Source organism: Monodon monoceros, unplaced genomic scaffold (genome assembly GCF_005190385.1).
Source record: "Monodon monoceros isolate NGI ecotype Baffin Bay Population unplaced genomic scaffold, NGI_Narwhal_1 Super_Scaffold_3, whole genome shotgun sequence".
Classification (NCBI taxonomy): domain Eukaryota; kingdom Metazoa; phylum Chordata; class Mammalia; order Artiodactyla; family Monodontidae; genus Monodon; species Monodon monoceros.
In genome coordinates, this window is record NW_021703780.1 from 21,701,518 (window position 1) to 21,718,719 (window position 17,202).

At 43.1% G+C, this 17,202-nt stretch overlaps 4 protein-coding genes across 4 annotated transcripts in view; 2 read left to right on the top strand and 2 right to left on the bottom strand.

The window, feature by feature from the left end:
* The window catches only part of SLC17A2 (solute carrier family 17 member 2), a 56,380-nt gene extending 53,480 nt beyond the window's left edge, over nt 1-2,900 (bottom strand). The window contains exon 1 of the mRNA XM_029243303.1: nt 2,575-2,900. The gene's annotated coding sequence lies outside the window, so the exon portion shown is untranslated. The remainder of the gene's footprint in view (nt 1-2,574) is intronic.
* A 1,015-nt stretch (nt 2,901-3,915) lies between these two features.
* Nucleotides 3,916-11,610, bottom strand: LOC114907790 (histone H1.1). The gene is made up of 3 exons (XM_029243753.1): nt 11,064-11,610; nt 7,230-7,347; nt 3,916-3,951 (listed from the first exon to the last, which is right to left on the bottom strand). The coding sequence occupies exons 1-2, from the start codon at nt 11,608-11,610 to the stop codon at nt 7,301-7,303; spliced, it is 594 nt and encodes a 197-aa protein (XP_029099586.1). The 3' UTR covers nt 3,916-3,951; nt 7,230-7,300.
* Nucleotides 11,611-14,195: 2,585 nt separating this feature from the next.
* On the top strand, nt 14,196-14,612 carry LOC114907336 (histone H3.1). Its single transcript, XM_029242857.1, has one exon. It carries the CDS (start codon nt 14,202-14,204, stop codon nt 14,610-14,612), a length of 411 nt encoding a protein of 136 aa, XP_029098690.1. The 5' UTR covers nt 14,196-14,201.
* A 770-nt stretch (nt 14,613-15,382) lies between these two features.
* Nucleotides 15,383-17,202, top strand: part of LOC114907339 — a 48,420-nt gene continuing 46,600 nt past the window's right edge. Inside the window, exon 1 of the mRNA XM_029242862.1 lies at nt 15,383-15,673. Coding sequence (XP_029098695.1) covers nt 15,388-15,673 — 286 coding nt within the window. The 5' untranslated portion in view covers nt 15,383-15,387. The remainder of the gene's footprint in view (nt 15,674-17,202) is intronic.

The window sequence follows — 17,202 nt, forward strand, 5'->3', positions numbered from 1 at the left end:
TGGCTGCTCTAATAAAGATTTTTTAAAAAGGAGAATACAGAAAAAATGGAAACATGAAAAAGCATATACTGGAGATAATTTTGAGAACCGTTTGAAGAATTATGTGCCTATAAAACTGAAAATCTTGACTAAGTGACTTTTTTAAAAAGAAACTAAAAGACCTAACTGACTGAAGAAGGAGAAAGAAAATCTAAACAGACTAATACAAATGAAATTCAGAAAGTTACAGAATTCCAATTAAATAAGGGGAAAAAAGCAAAACAAATAAAGAGCACATGGATTTATGGCTGCATTTTTTTTTTAAGGATAGCAACTCATTGTACTGCTGAAGACTCAATTAAGTTCTATAGAATAGAAAACCCAAAAGGATAGTGACTGAAACAAGTTCATGTCTCTCTCATGTAAAGGCAGTCCAGATGGGGAAGTGTAGGAAATCCAGAAAGTCTAGGGCTGGTATGGCAACTCCACAAAATCGCCAAGCCTTCCAGCAACCCTCCCACCATCCCTAGGTTCCAAGACAGCTTCTAAAGCTCCAGGCATCACACCTTCATTCCAAGAGTTAAGATGGAGAAAGAGATTCAGAAGTTGAGCAAAGGGCACGTATCCAAGAGTTATCTTTTACTACCTACCCTACAACCTTCTGCTTGCATCCCATTAGCCAGAACTTAGTCCAAAGCCACCTTCCACCTTGGTGAGGCAGTACATGAACTCAGGCAGCTTAGCTCTACATTGTTAGCATTCTGAGCAAGATCCATCAGAGAGCTACAGGGAGTGTGGCTCCCACACCCACCCAGACCAATGCCTCACATGTCCAGTCTGGAAAACCCTCAGCATCTGGTACATATTTAGCCAGGAAACAAAAGAAGAGGGGCCCTCTGGTGCCCCTTCCTCATACCTTTTTGACACACCCTCCCCCTGTAATTGCATGAAGGGTCAGGTATGTGTGGTGTACATGGTGCTGCGGCAGAGGACCAGAGACACAGACAGGCAGGGAACAGCAGGAATGACAGGATAGCAACTGAAGGAGGCAGAGGAACATAAACAGTCCAACTGACACAGAAAGAGACTGTTCTCAGGTAAAGTCCAAACTCCTCATACCGGCCTAGAAGGCAAATTCTGGCCCCGCAGACCTTGCCTTCCTGGAGTAATAATCTGTTCTTCCCACTTCTCATTTTCCATATACAGTGGCCTTCTCTTTGGTCCTAGACAATGCCAAGGTCATTCTGGTCCAAGAGCCTTTGAGCATAATGTGTTCTAGGTTCAGAGTAGTCTTTCCCAGCTTCTTCTGAAGCCGGGTGAGCTCATTTTGATCACCAGCTTGGCAGACACGAAGTGTTAGGGAATTAACATCCCAGGAGTAAAACGTCAACTGAAGAGGGAATGGTGTGGATGGATAAAGCTTCAACCAAATGAGCTTCAGACAAACAATTCTGAGACGCCATCTACACAGTGCCTCCGAGGACATCCAGGGAAATGAAAGCAAGTGCTCAAAGTGGGAACCAGGTCAGGAATGCACCTGTGACTGCCTTTTCCACCTTCCCTGTGCCAGCACCCTGCATTCTGGGGTCACACCTTAGTTACCACCTTCACCCACAACCAGATCTGAGCTCAACTTTTCAGAGACAGCAACCACTGCTACCTCCCCCACTCTTGTCCTCTTTCTATATATAAATATATGTATAGAAAGATATAGATATTAAATGATTAAATTAACATATTTATTATGGAATACTGTAAAATACAATAAATTATACTCTCAGTTCTAAGGAATGAACACTCCTACTGTGGTGGTAAATCACCTTCCCCATACATATATTTGATCTTGCATGTTTTTCTCAGTGTGAGCATTCCCCCATGGCATTGCACATGCTAATATGTGGTTTTAAATGACTGTAGCGATCTCATAATAGCACATACGCTCAGGTTGTTTCTTGCAATTATAACTTATGTTCAAATGAACATCATTGTATGTAAGTAGGTTTTCACTTCTCTTGTTTACCTCAGGGTGGGTTTTTGAAAGAAAGTTTCCGAGTCACAGTATATGGACATTTATTTAAAATACTATCGATATATTCTTATCTCCCTCTTTCCCTTTCCCCCACTTCCCCTACCCGCCTCTTCTGTTTCCATAACTCTCACTGTTATCAGCCAACCCCTCCAGGAGCTGGGAACCTGGAGGGGCTCTGATAATGTGGAAAGCTATGGGCTGGTGAATCAGATGGGAGAATCTTTCCGAGGAGATGGGAATGGAGAATGCTAAAGTTTGCAGGTGAAAACATCACTGGAGCCTAGACCACTTCATTAATCCCCACTTCTGTTTCCTAACGTAGGAAAGGGAGGGATATAAAAATGAAAAAAAAAAAAAAAAAGGAGGGGGGAGGGGAGAGAACAAGGAGCTGGATGCATCTGGGATTTGCTGCAGAAGCGTGGTTCCTTCTCCTGAAGGACAGGCAAAGCTGTCACTGTCCTAGAAGACTAATTCATGGCCATTCACTAAGCACGTGACAATTTTTGATGAGTATCAAACCACCCCAAAACTTATTTGCTTAAAACTACTACCATTTATTCACTTACAGTTCTGTAGGTCAGCTGGTGGTTCTTGTAGTCAGGGTTGAATTCTGCTGGTTCTTCTCCTGTGTCTCTATCAGCTGGAGAGTCAGCTGGCATTGGGTAATATAGGATGGCCTCACCTGCAAGTCTGGCATTTGGTAGGCTGTTGACTGGGTGCTTCATTCTCCAGCAGACGAGCTCAGTCTCTTTCGTAACATGGGTGTTTCAGGGCTGTGGGAGAACCAAGACGGGGACAAGCTGCAATGTGCCAGGCTCTTTTCAAGCATCTGCTCAGGTCACATTTGTTAGATCACTCGGCCAAGCCCAGATTCAAGGGACAGAGATATAAACTCCACCTCTTTTTTTTTTTTTTTTTTTTTTTTGCGGTACACGGGCCTCTCACTGTTGTGGCCTCTCCCGTTGCGGAGCACAGGCTCCGGATGCGCAGGCTCAGCGGCCATGGCTCACGGGCCCAGCCGCTCCGCGGCACGTGGGATCTTCCCGGACCGGGGCACGAACCTGTGTCCCCTGCATCGGCAGGTGGACTCTCAACCACTGCACCACCAGGGAAGCCCTAAACTCCACCTCTTGATGAGAGGAGCGACAATGTCACATTGTAATGAGCAATAAGATGAGATAAATTGAGGGCAATTTTTGCAATCTATCATAAGACATTTGCTGCATACAGTCTCAAAATCTAAATTAAGGAGGGACAGAGATGCAGAGGCATTCTGAGTGCCTGGTCCTCAGTAGATTCGGCACCAGTTTCTCCCCAAAGACAAGGTCTATTAGAGCTCTCAGCACCATCAATAATTCCACTTTCTTCACCCACACAAACAGCTTCAGTGCCTGGGATTCTGTGCGAACGGCTCCTCACATCCTCCTCTGTCAGCCTTGCCTCTCACACCCACTCACACCAACAGCCTGAAGTGGAGTCTGTGCACCGGTTCTCTGGGACTCGCAGTGAGGGAACGGCGTTATCAGGCAGCTGGGATTGGAAATGCAGGAAGCTCTGCACATAGGCTCTTCACCCCTAAAAAGTCCCTTCTTCTCCAGGAATAAGGAAGACAGTGATCGTTGTTCAAGAAGGTGCTTGATTAGCATATTAATTAGCTTGTGGCCAAGAGACTATGCTAATCTCCTTGAGTTTATCCTGATACCCCTGGACAAGTAAAAATGATCCAATCTGTCATATTCCAGGAACTGGGTGTCCATTCATCACTCCAATTCCTGGGCAGGACCTCTAGTCTTCAGATCTCCTTCTCCTTCCCACATCTTGTATCTCAGCCATCAGTCTCCCTGTGTCTCTTTTCTCTAGGTTCTCTGAGGATGGGACTGGTTGTTTTCCTTTTTTCAATCTTGATGCCACTCCTCAGTTCCTGTTTTAGTTCTCTGGACATCCTGCGATCCATTAAAGATATTAGGTAAAGTTTAAAAATAAAAATTTCCACCTTTCTATGATCCAGACAGATCTATGTCCAATTTCTGATTTTACTTACAAGTAGACAAGTGACACCACCCCTCTGTGCCTCCATCCGCTTCCTCAAGTGTAATAGTGGGGCAATAATCCCAGTTTGTAGTGAGAAGTGCTCAGGCACAAAGCAGTAGGTATACAACACAATAAACAAGATTTTTGTTAATTTATATAATGATTGCAAAACACTTTTATACTTCTGACCTGCTGAAGAGGAATTCTTGGGCCACCATCACTTAATCTTTGTGGAATCCTGGGTAATTCAATTCTTTCTCTGGGCCTACCATTACTCCAGAAAAATATTAACTCAGTTTTAGAGATCGAGGAAGAAACAACATTCACTACTGTGAGGGGCTCCGCCCAGATCAGTGGTTCTCAACCCTTGAAGCAAATTCCGGTACCGAGAGAGCTTTTAAATAACTTATTGAAGACTGGCCTCCTCCAGACAAATTAAAAAGGGATGTGGACGTGAGGGAGGGGAGCTCAGGCAGAGGACTGACATCCTGCGGTTCTGTAGGTGGCAATGAAGGGTCTTCTCCCCCGGGGGTGTCGCCGGGTGTCACTTCTTTGGCCTTACCCAGGCCCACCACACCCCAGACGAACCACAAGATAACTTCAGCACCCCCTCGCCCCCCGCCTGGGGCACTCTCACTTCTCTCCAGATGCGGGTCCTGGGGGCGTTCAAGGTCCCAGCCCCACCAGGGCGGGCGGCAGTATCCCTGGGGGCTGCCCTTGGGCTGCGGCCTCCCTTCCACATTGGCAGGCGGGTGGCAGGTGGGACGGGCAGCCAGCAGGATGGAGTCGAGGCCTCCGCCTATTCCGCGAACTGGCGGGAGCTGGTCTACGAGGAATTGCCAATCAGAGGGGCCCTTTCTATTCAACCGTGGCCTCATTTTAACTGAATTACATTTGCAACCACCCTATTTCCAAATAAGGTTACATTCTGAAGCAATGGGGGTTATGATTTAAACATAACTTTTGGGGGAAGGGGTGGTGGGTGGGACATAATTCAACCTACACATTGTCTAGGCTTGCACACTTGGACCTTGCCCTCTCTCTGAAGAGTCAACAAATAAGTGAATGAGCCTTTAAAAAACAGAAACATGCAGAAGTGTGGCGGATACTGGCTGTTTACCAAACCTATATCATCTTCCTAGACACTGGAATGAGAATATTTCACCTACTTCCTTACATCTCCCTTTGTAGTTAGGAGTTCCCATGTGGAAAGGGAAGCATCGTGACCCTCCAGAGAGTTTAGAGGAAGAAGTGATAAATTAGTTCAAAGAGAGCACCCACAAATTATAAAACATACTCCCCTTTCTTCTCACATATTTGCATTGACCCTGGCTCAGTATAGATTCGATGTAAAAGCGTACTACCCTTAAGATATTATTGGCCTTTAATAGCTGGTAAGGAGCTGCTGTGGGGTGGAGTTCAGAGAGCACGTTAGTTCCTACAGAATTTTCCCTGGCAGAAACAAAAACTAAATGACTTGCAAGGCTTTTCTAGCTCTAAGAATTCCACAGTCCTTTGAAAAGCTGGAATTGTCCTATAATTGCCCTGTAATTGAAAAATAAGAACAGGAAGAGTGGATGATCTTATTCATATTTTATAAAGGATCATCAATCCTCAATTAAAACAATGTGGTATTAGTGCTTAACGGAAAGACTGACACAACAGAATAGAAAGTCTAGAAATAGACAAGTAATACAGGAATTTTGTATCCAATAAAGAAAGCATTTCTAATCACTAGTAGTAAAGATGGACTTTTTTAATAGTGCTGAGACAACTAGATAGCCATTTGTAAAACACCAGAAGGAACTTCAAGTAGATCAAAGATTGAAACATAAAATCGAAACAAAACAAAAAGCCAGAAGTACTTAAAGAAAATATAGGCGAATTCCTTTGATTCTTGAAGTGGGAAAGACCTTTCTAAATATTACTCAAAATCCAAAAGCCATGAAAGAAAACACTGGTAAATTCAATTACATAAAAATAAAAAGGCTGCATAACAAATTTTATCATAATCAAAGTTAAACGACAAATGACTATCTGAAAAAATATTTTGCAACTCTTATTATGAAGGGCTAATCTCACTAATATATAGAGATTCTGAAAGCAGAATAAACCGTTGTTCCTTTACACAATATCATCATGTACCCATGGAAAGAATAAGGAAGACCTCTGTTTCCTGTTGTAGACACAGCTCCAGGACATACTGCTAAGTGAACAATGGTAGAGAACATGTATATATTATCCTATGAAAGGGTGAGAAAGAAGAGTATATATATTTTTCATTTCTATTTGCATAAAGAAACAGTGGAAGGGGAACTGTGTCGTCAGGGACAGTGGTGTGGAACTTGACTTCTGGGTGCATATCTTTTCATACGGTTTTGATTTTTGAATCAAATTATTTATTAAAAAATAAAATTAAAAAAGATGTGACCCATGATAGTTGAAATCTAGTAATATTTTTGTCTTTAGGTATTTGTATTTGTTTTTAAGCTTCCATTGTTATACTTTTACCATGCCCTGTTATTTGCAATGTTACTTTTCACCCTTTGAAATAGAAATCCCACTTCTGGGGACCTACTTTTGAGACACACTTGAAAATGATTATGTAATTGTTGTTAACTAAATTTTTAAGAATCCAGCGATAGGTGACTGGTGAAATAAACTATGTAGCATCGCACAATGGAATACTGGGTTCCAAGTGGGTATTTGCAAGGCCGCCATTTTACTATTTAGGAGTTAGTACTTCTTTTTTAATCCAGTTCTGTTTTTATATGCAGAATAATTATATTTTTCTACATGGGCACATTGCTGAAGAGCTGAAAAATATATTGTGGTATAAAGAAAAGAAGAAATTCCCTTCTCCTCCCCCAATATTCCCCATTTTTACTTTGGCCACATAGGATACAATAAAAGTTGTAGCATCAAGATGAGAGAGTTCTCCCCTCATCTTATTTTTTTTCTTTTTTCTTTTACGTGTTATTATTGTACATCTTACACAGCAAAACCCCTTATTTATGGTTTATATCTTCTTAAGGAGGCCCCACTGGTCTTCAATTGTTCTGGCAGTCATATAACCTTCTGTTCTTTTCTCTGTCCCTCTCTTTTTTCTTTTCTTTCAAAAAACCCCACAGGCAGGGATAATCAAACCAATTATTAGTAAAGAATATAATTTCTGTGTCACCATTCTTACCTACTGGTCTCAGAAGATCTCTCAGACAATCAATGAGATTGATTTCAAGTCTGTCTCCTCTTACGTGGATGTTAGAGCTGATATAATTCTGTGGTCAGAACATCAAAACAATAGACTCCTGGAATTGTAAAAGACCATAAGGAGCATGTTAACCACTGGGTTTCAGACTTCTTTGACTGTAACCCCAATAAGACATGCTTTCTTCTTTATGACCCAGAACGTACACGCATATGCCTAACAACATAAGTGTCTGAAGCCTAAATTCCAGGGAGCCATATTTATCCTTACAATGTGCACACTCTAATATGTTCTAGTCTATTCTATTCCTAACAGGCCATGAAAAACACTATTCTAATCTAACCGTTTTGCTTTTAAATAAGCAAATGGAAGCACAAAGAGGTAGAACAATGATTCAGATTTATGTATGATAAATGATCAGGGCCAGGTCTCCTCTGTCCTTTCCCCTTTCTTTATATTCTTCTCTACCTCAGTCGCCCCCTTGGTGACCTCACCAAGTCTCATGACTTTAAATGCCATCCATAGACCAATGACTTCATCTTAATTCAACTCCATCCTCCCCAAAACTACTCTTGTCAAAACTACTGACCTCCATACTGCTAAACCAAGGAACTATTCTCAGGCTTCTAATCACTTCAGTCTATCATCAACATTTGAACCCAGTTGATTACTCCCTTATCCACTTGGTAATCTCTTGGACTCTGCAAATTTCACAACAGAATTTCTGATTCACCCTCCCCCAACTCCACCACAGCACACTTGCTTCTCTCTTATAGATGACCGTCTTAGGAAAACTCATCTCATTCTTTCAGTCACATTGAGTTTGAGGGCTTAACATCTAAGAAAGCACTGAACAAATTAAAAGAGAAAAACCGTATGATTATATCAATACATGAAGTATGGCAGCCATTTAAATTTTTTTTTAAGTAAAATAGGAATTGAAGGTAACCATTTAAATATAATGGAGATACAAAAAGTTAATAACAGATATTATTATAAGGGACAACACTTAATACCATGCTAATTAAAACCAAGAACTAAAAAGGGATGCCTCCTAAAAATATTATTCAACTTTATTTTGGAAATTCTTAGCAAATGCTATACAAAAAGAAAATTAAATGCTTGGTATTCACATTTAAGGAAAACAAAAATAGTTAAAATTATTTTGCTAATGACTAGGAAAAACTCAAGGGGCTCTTAGTTTAAGGAGTAAAGGAAGTAAAATTATAGAAATCAGTAAGTTTGCTGGATACAACATATCAATACATTTCTTCCTTCCTAGCAGTAAGGCCTAAAAATAGGAAATGAGCATTCCATTCACAATAGAAACAAGGAAATAAATTAATTAGGAATAGAATTGAGAAGGACACGTGACTCATACAGAGAGAACAGTAGAAAAGAATGAGAATACAGAAATAGATCTCATTATATAAGAATTTAATAAATAACAAAAATGATATATTTCAGTTCAGTATGAGAAGTGAATGGATTATTTAACAAATGGTGTTAAAACAACTGGCCATCCATCTGGAAGGATGTAAACTTGGATTCTATCTTAAACTACATAAAACAAATTCTAGATGGATTAGAAACTAAACATTTTTTAAGAAGCAAAAATTTTTAGAAGGAAAGCTAGGAGGTGAATAAATAATGGAGGGGTGGGATTCAGTTTCTAAACCAAGAGTGGAAATCTAGAAGCTATAAAAGATACATTTGTGATTAAAATGTCTAATATTCAAATGTTATATATATCTAATAAATTTTATATAATACATATAAATGGAAAATATACCGTAAACAAAGGAAATATAGAGATAAAAGCCAAGAGTAGAAAACTGTCTGCAACACAGGTGATAAGTATAAGGTTCATTTTTCTATCATATAAAAAACACAATTGGGCAGGAAAAAGACAAACTGCCTAATGAAAAATTAGCAGAGATATAAATGGAAATTCTCTGAAAAGCTTATTCAAATGGCCAATAAACCTAAAGAAAGGATGCACTGGTGGTCATGGTAATGCAAATCAAAGTGACAATGTGAAATAATTTTACCCCCTTTAGATTGGCAGAAATTAATGAGATCACACCCTGATGGTTGGAATGCAGGAGGGGGAGCCATGTTCAGGCTATGTCAGGGCCTACTGAAATTTAAAATACACTCTAACTAATCTAGCAATTTCAGCTTTGGAATTCTATTGTTTATTGCACTATGCTCAGCAGTTGTAAATAAGAGACGTCAATACTTATCAATATGAAATGGATGGATAAATTATTCTACTCCACATGCAGGACATTAAAAAAAAAGATTTGACTTGAAAGGATTTCTTTTAAGGTTAAGAGAAAAGCAGAGAAGCGTATATATCGCCATTTTGTAAATAATAAAACACTACCAGAAAAAGAAAACAATCATGCATGTTTATGGATAAGTGTTTGTAAAAGACTGAATTCAAAGGAAAACATGAATAGCTACATACCTGTTTGGGGAAGGGGAGTAGGGAAGTGAAGTGACAGTAAGGCAGACATTAAGGGGATGCAAGGAGCCATGCAAAACAATGGGGGGAAAAAGACAAAACATAAAACAATTGACTATTAAAGAATTTGTATGCACATATGTAAAAGTGTTACAACTAATTGAGCTTCGCTAAGTAAAAGTGAGTAAACCTGGCTCAACATATGGTACTTTTTTTTTCTCGGATGTGAAAAAAGACGTTATTAAAATGAATCCCAGAATTAAAGTTTCAAAAGCTTAAAGGGGCAAGTCTATGAAAGTGTCCCCGAGTATTTAACGTGGTGCAGCGCACCAGGGTTGAAAACCCTGCAGGCAGAGAAATAAGATCTAGTTAGGCACAGAGTGGGAGTTTCAAATATTATCCAATCAGGGCAGTTCTGTTTCTATAAAGAGAAACCGGGACTAGCTGACAACCTGCAAATGGACCCAGGGTAAGTCGCCGAGCATGAACGATCTGCAAGGTCAGAGCTCGACTGTGATGTCGCTGCAGGAGGCGTGTGAAGCCTACCTGGTAAACTCAAGGACACCAATCTGAGTGCCATGTAAGCCAGAGGATCACCGTCATTCCCAAGGTCAGACAGCTCTTGAGCCACATCTCCTCAAAAGCATTTTTCAGGGCCACCCAATTTTGGAAAAAGCCGATTTAGCAATATTGCCCAAGAACATAATGTCCCCACTTTGGTCTCGCAGAGAACGCCAAGGAAATGTTGAGTTGACAAACGAGCACATAGTACACGGACCCAGCCTCAGCCACAGGTTCAATCGCAGCTACAGGCAGTTACCACTGAGGACGAATGTTTGGGGTGTGGGACTTCAGGATCGGTTCAAAAAGCTCCCCCAGGTATTTCTAACGTACAGGTAGAGATGTAAGCTTCTGGTTAAAATGGGACTAGGGAAATAGATCCTGAGCGTTGAAGTTTAAATCACTTGGGAGACCAAAATCAAAAAACAAAAAAAAAAACCCAAAACACTAGCTTCCTCAGGAATCAATTTACAAATCCCACAGCGAGAATTTCATCTCAAAAGAATTCTGACGTGGAGCAAGGACTGGCTTAAACACAATGCATTTGCATGGGGCTAAAATTTATGAAACTTGTAAGACAGAAGAGCTTGTGTACTTAAAGCTCTTTCCCTGAAATAAGTAGGTGGCTCTTAAAAGAGCCGTTGGGTTATTGGAAGCAGCTTCCAACCAGAACTTTTACTTTTTCTTCGGTGCTGCCTTCTTGGGCTTGGCAGCAGTCTTTGGCTTGGTCACCTTTGCTTTGGCCGCTTTGGGTTTCACAGCCTTGGCTTTAGCAGGACTCTTACCTGTTTTCTTAGGCTTTACAACCCTAGACTTCTTAGGACTCTTGGAGGACTTCTTTGTCGCCGCAGGCTTTCTAGCCTTCTTCGGAGTCTTGACACCTTTTTTACCAGCAGCCGCCCCGGTGGCCTTTTTGGGCTTCTTAGAAGAACTTGTTACCTTCGCTTTGACTGCTACCTTTGTGGCGCTGGGCTTGCTATCCACCGAGGCTACTTTCTTGTTAAACTTGAAAGAGCCCGAGGCGCCGGTGCCCTTAGTCTGCACCAGAGTGCCTTTGCTCACCAGGCTCCTAAGGCCTAGCTTGATGCGGCTGTTGTTCTTCTCCACGTCGTAGCCGGCGGCCGCCAGCGCCTTCTTGAGCGCAGCCAAGGACACGCCGCTGCGCTCCTTAGAAGAAGAAACGGCCTGCACAATCAGCTCCGAGATTGAAGGACCCGCAGGTTTCTTCTTGGCAGCTGCTGCAGCCTTCGCAGGTTTCTTCGCCTTCCTGCCAGCTGAAGGTTTCTCGGGGGGAGTGGAAGCAGCTGGGACGGGCGGTGCGGTCTCGGACATGACGGAAGCAAAGAAGAACCAAGAAAACTACTAGGACCTGACAAGGCAATAAAACTCGAGCGGCTCGACCGCGCAGTATTTATAGGGCGAGGCTGCGCTGTGATTGGTGCGCGCTGGCGCCCGCCCCCGGCACCCTAGCGCCCCCTGCGCGCCCCTCCGGGTCTCCGAAGGCCAATGCCGGCCGCTGGGGCCTATAGGCCTTCTTCCCTGCCGCTTGCACTGAGGCACCCAGACAGCACCCTGCCCCCCTCCTCCCCCATCCCCCCCGCTGGTCGCCTAATGGAGACAGAAATACTAGGCAGGAAAGGGTACGGCTCTGCCGCCCATTACCATCAGAGGGTGCTACTTCTCTTTAAAAAGAAGGGTTTTATCCTAGGGGGAGGTGGGGTGAGAAAGCTGTAAAGAAGGCAATCACGTAAGAATCCAAGGAGTTTCACGTGAAACCTCGCCTCTAGGAAGCAATGTCAAAAGGACATTTGTTTCTAACCTGCAATAAATGCAAAACGTTGTGTCTTGAGTGACTGGGGAGGGACAGCAGAAAGCGAGGGGATGTAGGCCTGGTCTGCAGGTTTGGGACAAGTTTTCATCGATGCCATTGCCTTTCCTGGCAGCGCTGAGTGATGTGTGGTAGACCCGAGACGCCGGTGCCCTTGGTCTGAACCAGCGTGCATCTATTTGGGGCAAAGAATAGTAGAAAGCAAAAGAACTGGCTAACACCGCAATTAACAAGCTGCACAGGTGGAAAACAGCACGCAAACAATTTCTGTAATTGCAACTTGCTTCTACAGTTTAATGCACTTAACGAACTTTTGACCCCTTTTCATCCTCACAACATATCCCAAGCTCAAAACCTAGCACAAGAGAAATATCAAGTAAGCACTGGGTGGACTAAACTGTTCCCGGAAAGGCATTGCACGCGGGGAAGTGTGTGGGTGTGGGTGTCGGGGCGAGGGTGGGGGATACGTTGCTTTAGTGTGAAAGCACAGCCCGGGGATAACATTTTAGGGCAGTCTCGCTTTAACTTGTTTTTGGTTGTACAAGCGTCAACAATGCTAAAACTTCAGACTGCGAATCAGGCCAACTACTAAGAGAATAAAATGCCCCTCTCACAGCCCCGTTCTGGATGACATCCCCTCACAATTCTGCCCTGGTATCGCCTAGCAGCAGGGAGAAGGCAGTGACGAGTCATTCCCGCGCGCGCGACTGCAGGTTTCAAACAAGTCCGCACAGGCCTCAGTAACCGGAGCTTCCCTGGTAGCCCTCAAACAACATAAGAGCTTGTTTCCGGCTTGTGGCCAATAATGTAAGGGTTACATAGAAGGGCACGATTCGTCCAGCTTCTTTACCACCCTTTGTTACTTGCTTTCTTGAGAGTCTGTATTTACAAAATGCATTACGTAATTTCTAAGAATTTGAAAAAGGACACTTGAAACTATGCGTCTTAGAAGGATAGTCATTTATAACACAGGTATACAATCTTTCTCCAAGGTGAAGTTTTCGTAAGTGAAAATTTCTGGAAAGACATAAACTTTTCTTAGAGTAATAAACGTGGCTTCTAATCAAACAAAGCTTTTAAAAGAGAAAATATGCATGCAGAATTTTCTTGTTTAATTTGTACCTCCCGTGTCTAATGGGTTAAACTGCTTCAAATGCAACAGAAACGCTCCATGCAAATGAAGGATGCTAGATCTCCTTTCTTAATGGCTAGCCAGTATAATAAACTTAGCCAATGAGAAGGTAGAATCTGGGTTACCGCCTCTTCGTCTAAAAGGTCCTCATTCGGTGTTCTTAAAGTCGACTATTTTACGTGACATATAGGAACAGTCGTTGGCAATATTAAGCTGTCCTCGTTTTGGTCCGTAATCCATTCATAGGCCCTAGTCCCTCGCCTGCTCCTCATAGGTAACTCTGAGACGTTGTGCATGGCGTGATTGTGTGTCCGGCGTTGTACCTGGCTAAATGTATTCTAAACTTTAGAAAACTTAAGTTTCAGGAAGTTCTAAGTGTAAAGTCAGAGCATAAACAACACTTAACAAAGAAGTATCTTGTTACAGGAAATATTTCTGGAAACGCTAGTTTGATTTTACTATGCTTGAATTTACATCTTGTAGGTTTCAAAGAAGTTTCTCAGTTTAAGCGTTACAGAGGGATTTCTTTTTTTGTGAAATGGTTTTGGAAATTTATAATCCGTTATCGGGTTATCGAGCAGGGAATGTAGAATACATTAGGGCAATATTCTCTCACTCTCCCCTCCCCTCCAGAACCTAAATAAATATACAGCACTACAGTACCAATGAAGTTAAGGTCTGTTTTTTCGAAAAGGTAACGCTCAAGGCATTGCATTCTCATGAAAATCGTGGGCGGAAAAGAACAAAAAAACAATTTGAAAAGAGCCGAGGATATAACGTAGTGGCCAACGAAACTGCACGGTTTCTGGAAAGTTTAAATGTAGACCAATCAGAGCTTGTAACGTAATATTTAAACATTTTCCTCGCCCAATCACTTCACCTTAGGTACTATAAATACTTGCAAACTGCTGGGCGATGTTTTTTGCGCTAATATTCGGTACGTCTGTGTATCTGTTACTTGTCATGGCTCGCACTAAGCAAACTGCTCGTAAGTCCACTGGCGGCAAAGCGCCTCGCAAGCAGCTGGCCACCAAGGCGGCTCGCAAGAGTGCGCCGGCCACCGGCGGCGTGAAAAAACCCCACCGCTACCGACCCGGCACGGTGGCCTTGCGCGAGATCCGCCGCTACCAAAAGTCCACGGAGCTTCTTATCCGTAAATTACCTTTTCAGCGCCTTGTGCGTGAGATTGCCCAGGACTTCAAGACCGACCTGCGCTTCCAGAGTTCGGCGGTGATGGCACTGCAGGAGGCATGCGAAGCCTATCTGGTAGGGCTTTTCGAGGACACCAATCTGTGTGCCATTCACGCTAAGCGTGTTACCATCATGCCCAAGGACATCCAGTTAGCCCGCCGGATCCGCGGGGAGCGGGCATAATTACAGCTTTTCTCGGAAATTTCAACCAAAGGCTCTTTTCAGAGCCACCCACGTTTTCAAGTAAGGGCTGTAAGGAACTAACTTTCCAACTCAAGTTGTTCAGTATAACTTTGCATCTGCTTGGGAATGAATAGACATGCATCAACACTTGTCGGATTATGGATAACTTTTGTCTAAATATCCACTGCGTATGCGAACACACTGGCCCTTTATAAGTTTATGTAAATAGTACTGTTTTCTCTTACCTTAGTAAAGAGCCAGAGTTTCAGAGGCACGCGAAATGACTGGCATTTGCAGAGCATTTTAAAAACATGGCCTCGTATTAGTTGTGAAACACAGGAATATTATGAGTATAAACATTTTTACGTTTCTAACTTTGATCTTGATATTTTTACGATTATCAAAATTTATTGATAATAAATTTTCGTCTTTTTAAGTATTTCTTCTACTTAGGATATTTGGAATCATGTTTCCTCTTAAGCCTAATTCCTCCAAGTACTGTAGTTAAAACAGTAGCCCAGTCAAGGAAGCAGAGACTATTGGTCAAACTGACCGCTTGCCACCTGCCCCACCCGCCCCGCCCTTCCCGTCCTTCCGCGTGAGTTCCCGGGGCTTGGAGGCGGGATTAAGGGAGGGGACTGTTGGCGTCACACTTCCGGTTTGCGCGCTTTCCATTCTCTCTTTGGGGGAGTTGGGCGGGGGAGAGGTGGTAGGTATATAAGGATCCGCTCTCTCTTTCTTTGTCAGTTGCTGTTGGTTTGCTTCTTTCGAAACCATGTCTGGACGCGGCAAAGGCGGCAAGGGTCTGGGTAAGGGAGGCGCTAAGCGCCACCGCAAGGTTCTGCGCGACAACATCCAGGGCATCACCAAACCCGCCATCCGCCGTCTGGCCCGGCGTGGCGGTGTGAAGCGCATCTCCGGCCTCATCTACGAAGAGACCCGCGGGGTGCTGAAAGTGTTCCTGGAGAACGTGATCCGGGACGCCGTCACCTACACCGAGCACGCCAAGCGCAAGACTGTCACCGCCATGGACGTGGTCTATGCGCTTAAGCGCCAGGGACGCACTCTCTACGGCTTCGGCGGTTAATTAAGCTTTCCGATTTCGCCATCAAGAATTAGCATTTCTCAGCCAAAGGCCCTTTTCAGGGCCACCCAACTACTCATAAAAGAAAGCTGTAACCATTAGCCAAGGCACAGGAGTCTGCAGCTCAATGGTGTGGTTAAAATGAAAACTACTGAGTCAGAAAACATTGCGGAGATTAATGTCTATATATCCATGTAACTCCCACTCTCGCCTCCACTCACTGGACACAGGTAGGGGGTAAAGGTGATACTCCAACTTGCTAAAGAAAAGTGGGAAAGAACCAAGTATGGCGAGAAACTTGAATCGGTTTGCAGGAACAAAGAGAAGCACTGCCCAATCAGCAAGCCCCATTCACGGATTTCAACCAATCAGAACTGATGATCTCATGTGGTTCCCCGCGGCGACCCAAATTTGGGGGATGGGAAATCGGGCGAGAAACGCCAAAGCCCTTGTTTAGAGAATTTTTTTAATTTGTGTTTTTACGGGTTATGAAATAGACTCCGACGAGACATCTGAATGGCTCTCAGTCATGTCCTGAGAACAGTACTGAAATTACCGCCTCTAATAGGATGATTTGTCTCGATTAAAATAATAATCTCTAGGGCTTCCCTGGTGGCGCAGTGGTTGAGAGTCCGCCTGCCGATGCAGGGGCCACGGGTTCGTGCCCCGGTCCGAGAGGATCCCACGTGCCGCGGAGCGGCTGGGCCCGTGAGCCATGGCCGCTGAGCCTGCGCGTCCGGAGCCTGTGCTCCGCAACGGGAGGGGCCGCGGCAGTGAGAGGCCCGCGTGCCGCAGGAAAAAAAAAAAATTCAGACTGCCAGCAAACCCAGGGCATTGAATTCAGGCGAAATTAAGATCTCGTTTACGAAGAAAACGCACTTCCTTCTCTTTCGGTGTCAACACAGCCCTCAGCAGTTAGCTGTACTTTTTTCCTTACTTCACAGAGGAATGGAAATTAGGGTGATGGAAATGTTCTAAAATTAAATAGATTGTAGTGATGGTTGTACAACTAGGTAAATATACTAAAATTCATTGAGTTGTACACTTAAAGTGGGTGAATTTTATGGTATGTAAGTTATATCTCAATAAAGCTGTTTTACATATATGTATATGTATATGTATGTGTATATGTATGTGTGTGTATATATATGTATATATATACATATATATATACACACATATATAATCACCAGGCAGGGTAGCAGGAGATTGTTTGTAGGGTAGGCACTGTTGGTCTGTGAAGAGGTTCTCTTGCTAAAGTTGAAAGTATGGCCTGCTTGGTCTAGTCTGTCATTATAGCCACAGGAGGTTTTAAGCAAGAATGTCCCTAGTCCAATTATATATTCCAGTAGCATACCAGACTTTAGAACTCAGCTGGAGAAAGGATGCGAATTCACTTGAAGTTGGCTAAAAGGAAAACAGCTTATCCTCATCTAAAAAGATATTCACAAATGCCTCTGTCATTGGGTTCCTTTTTGTATCATTTTTATAGAAGGCTGATTTCAG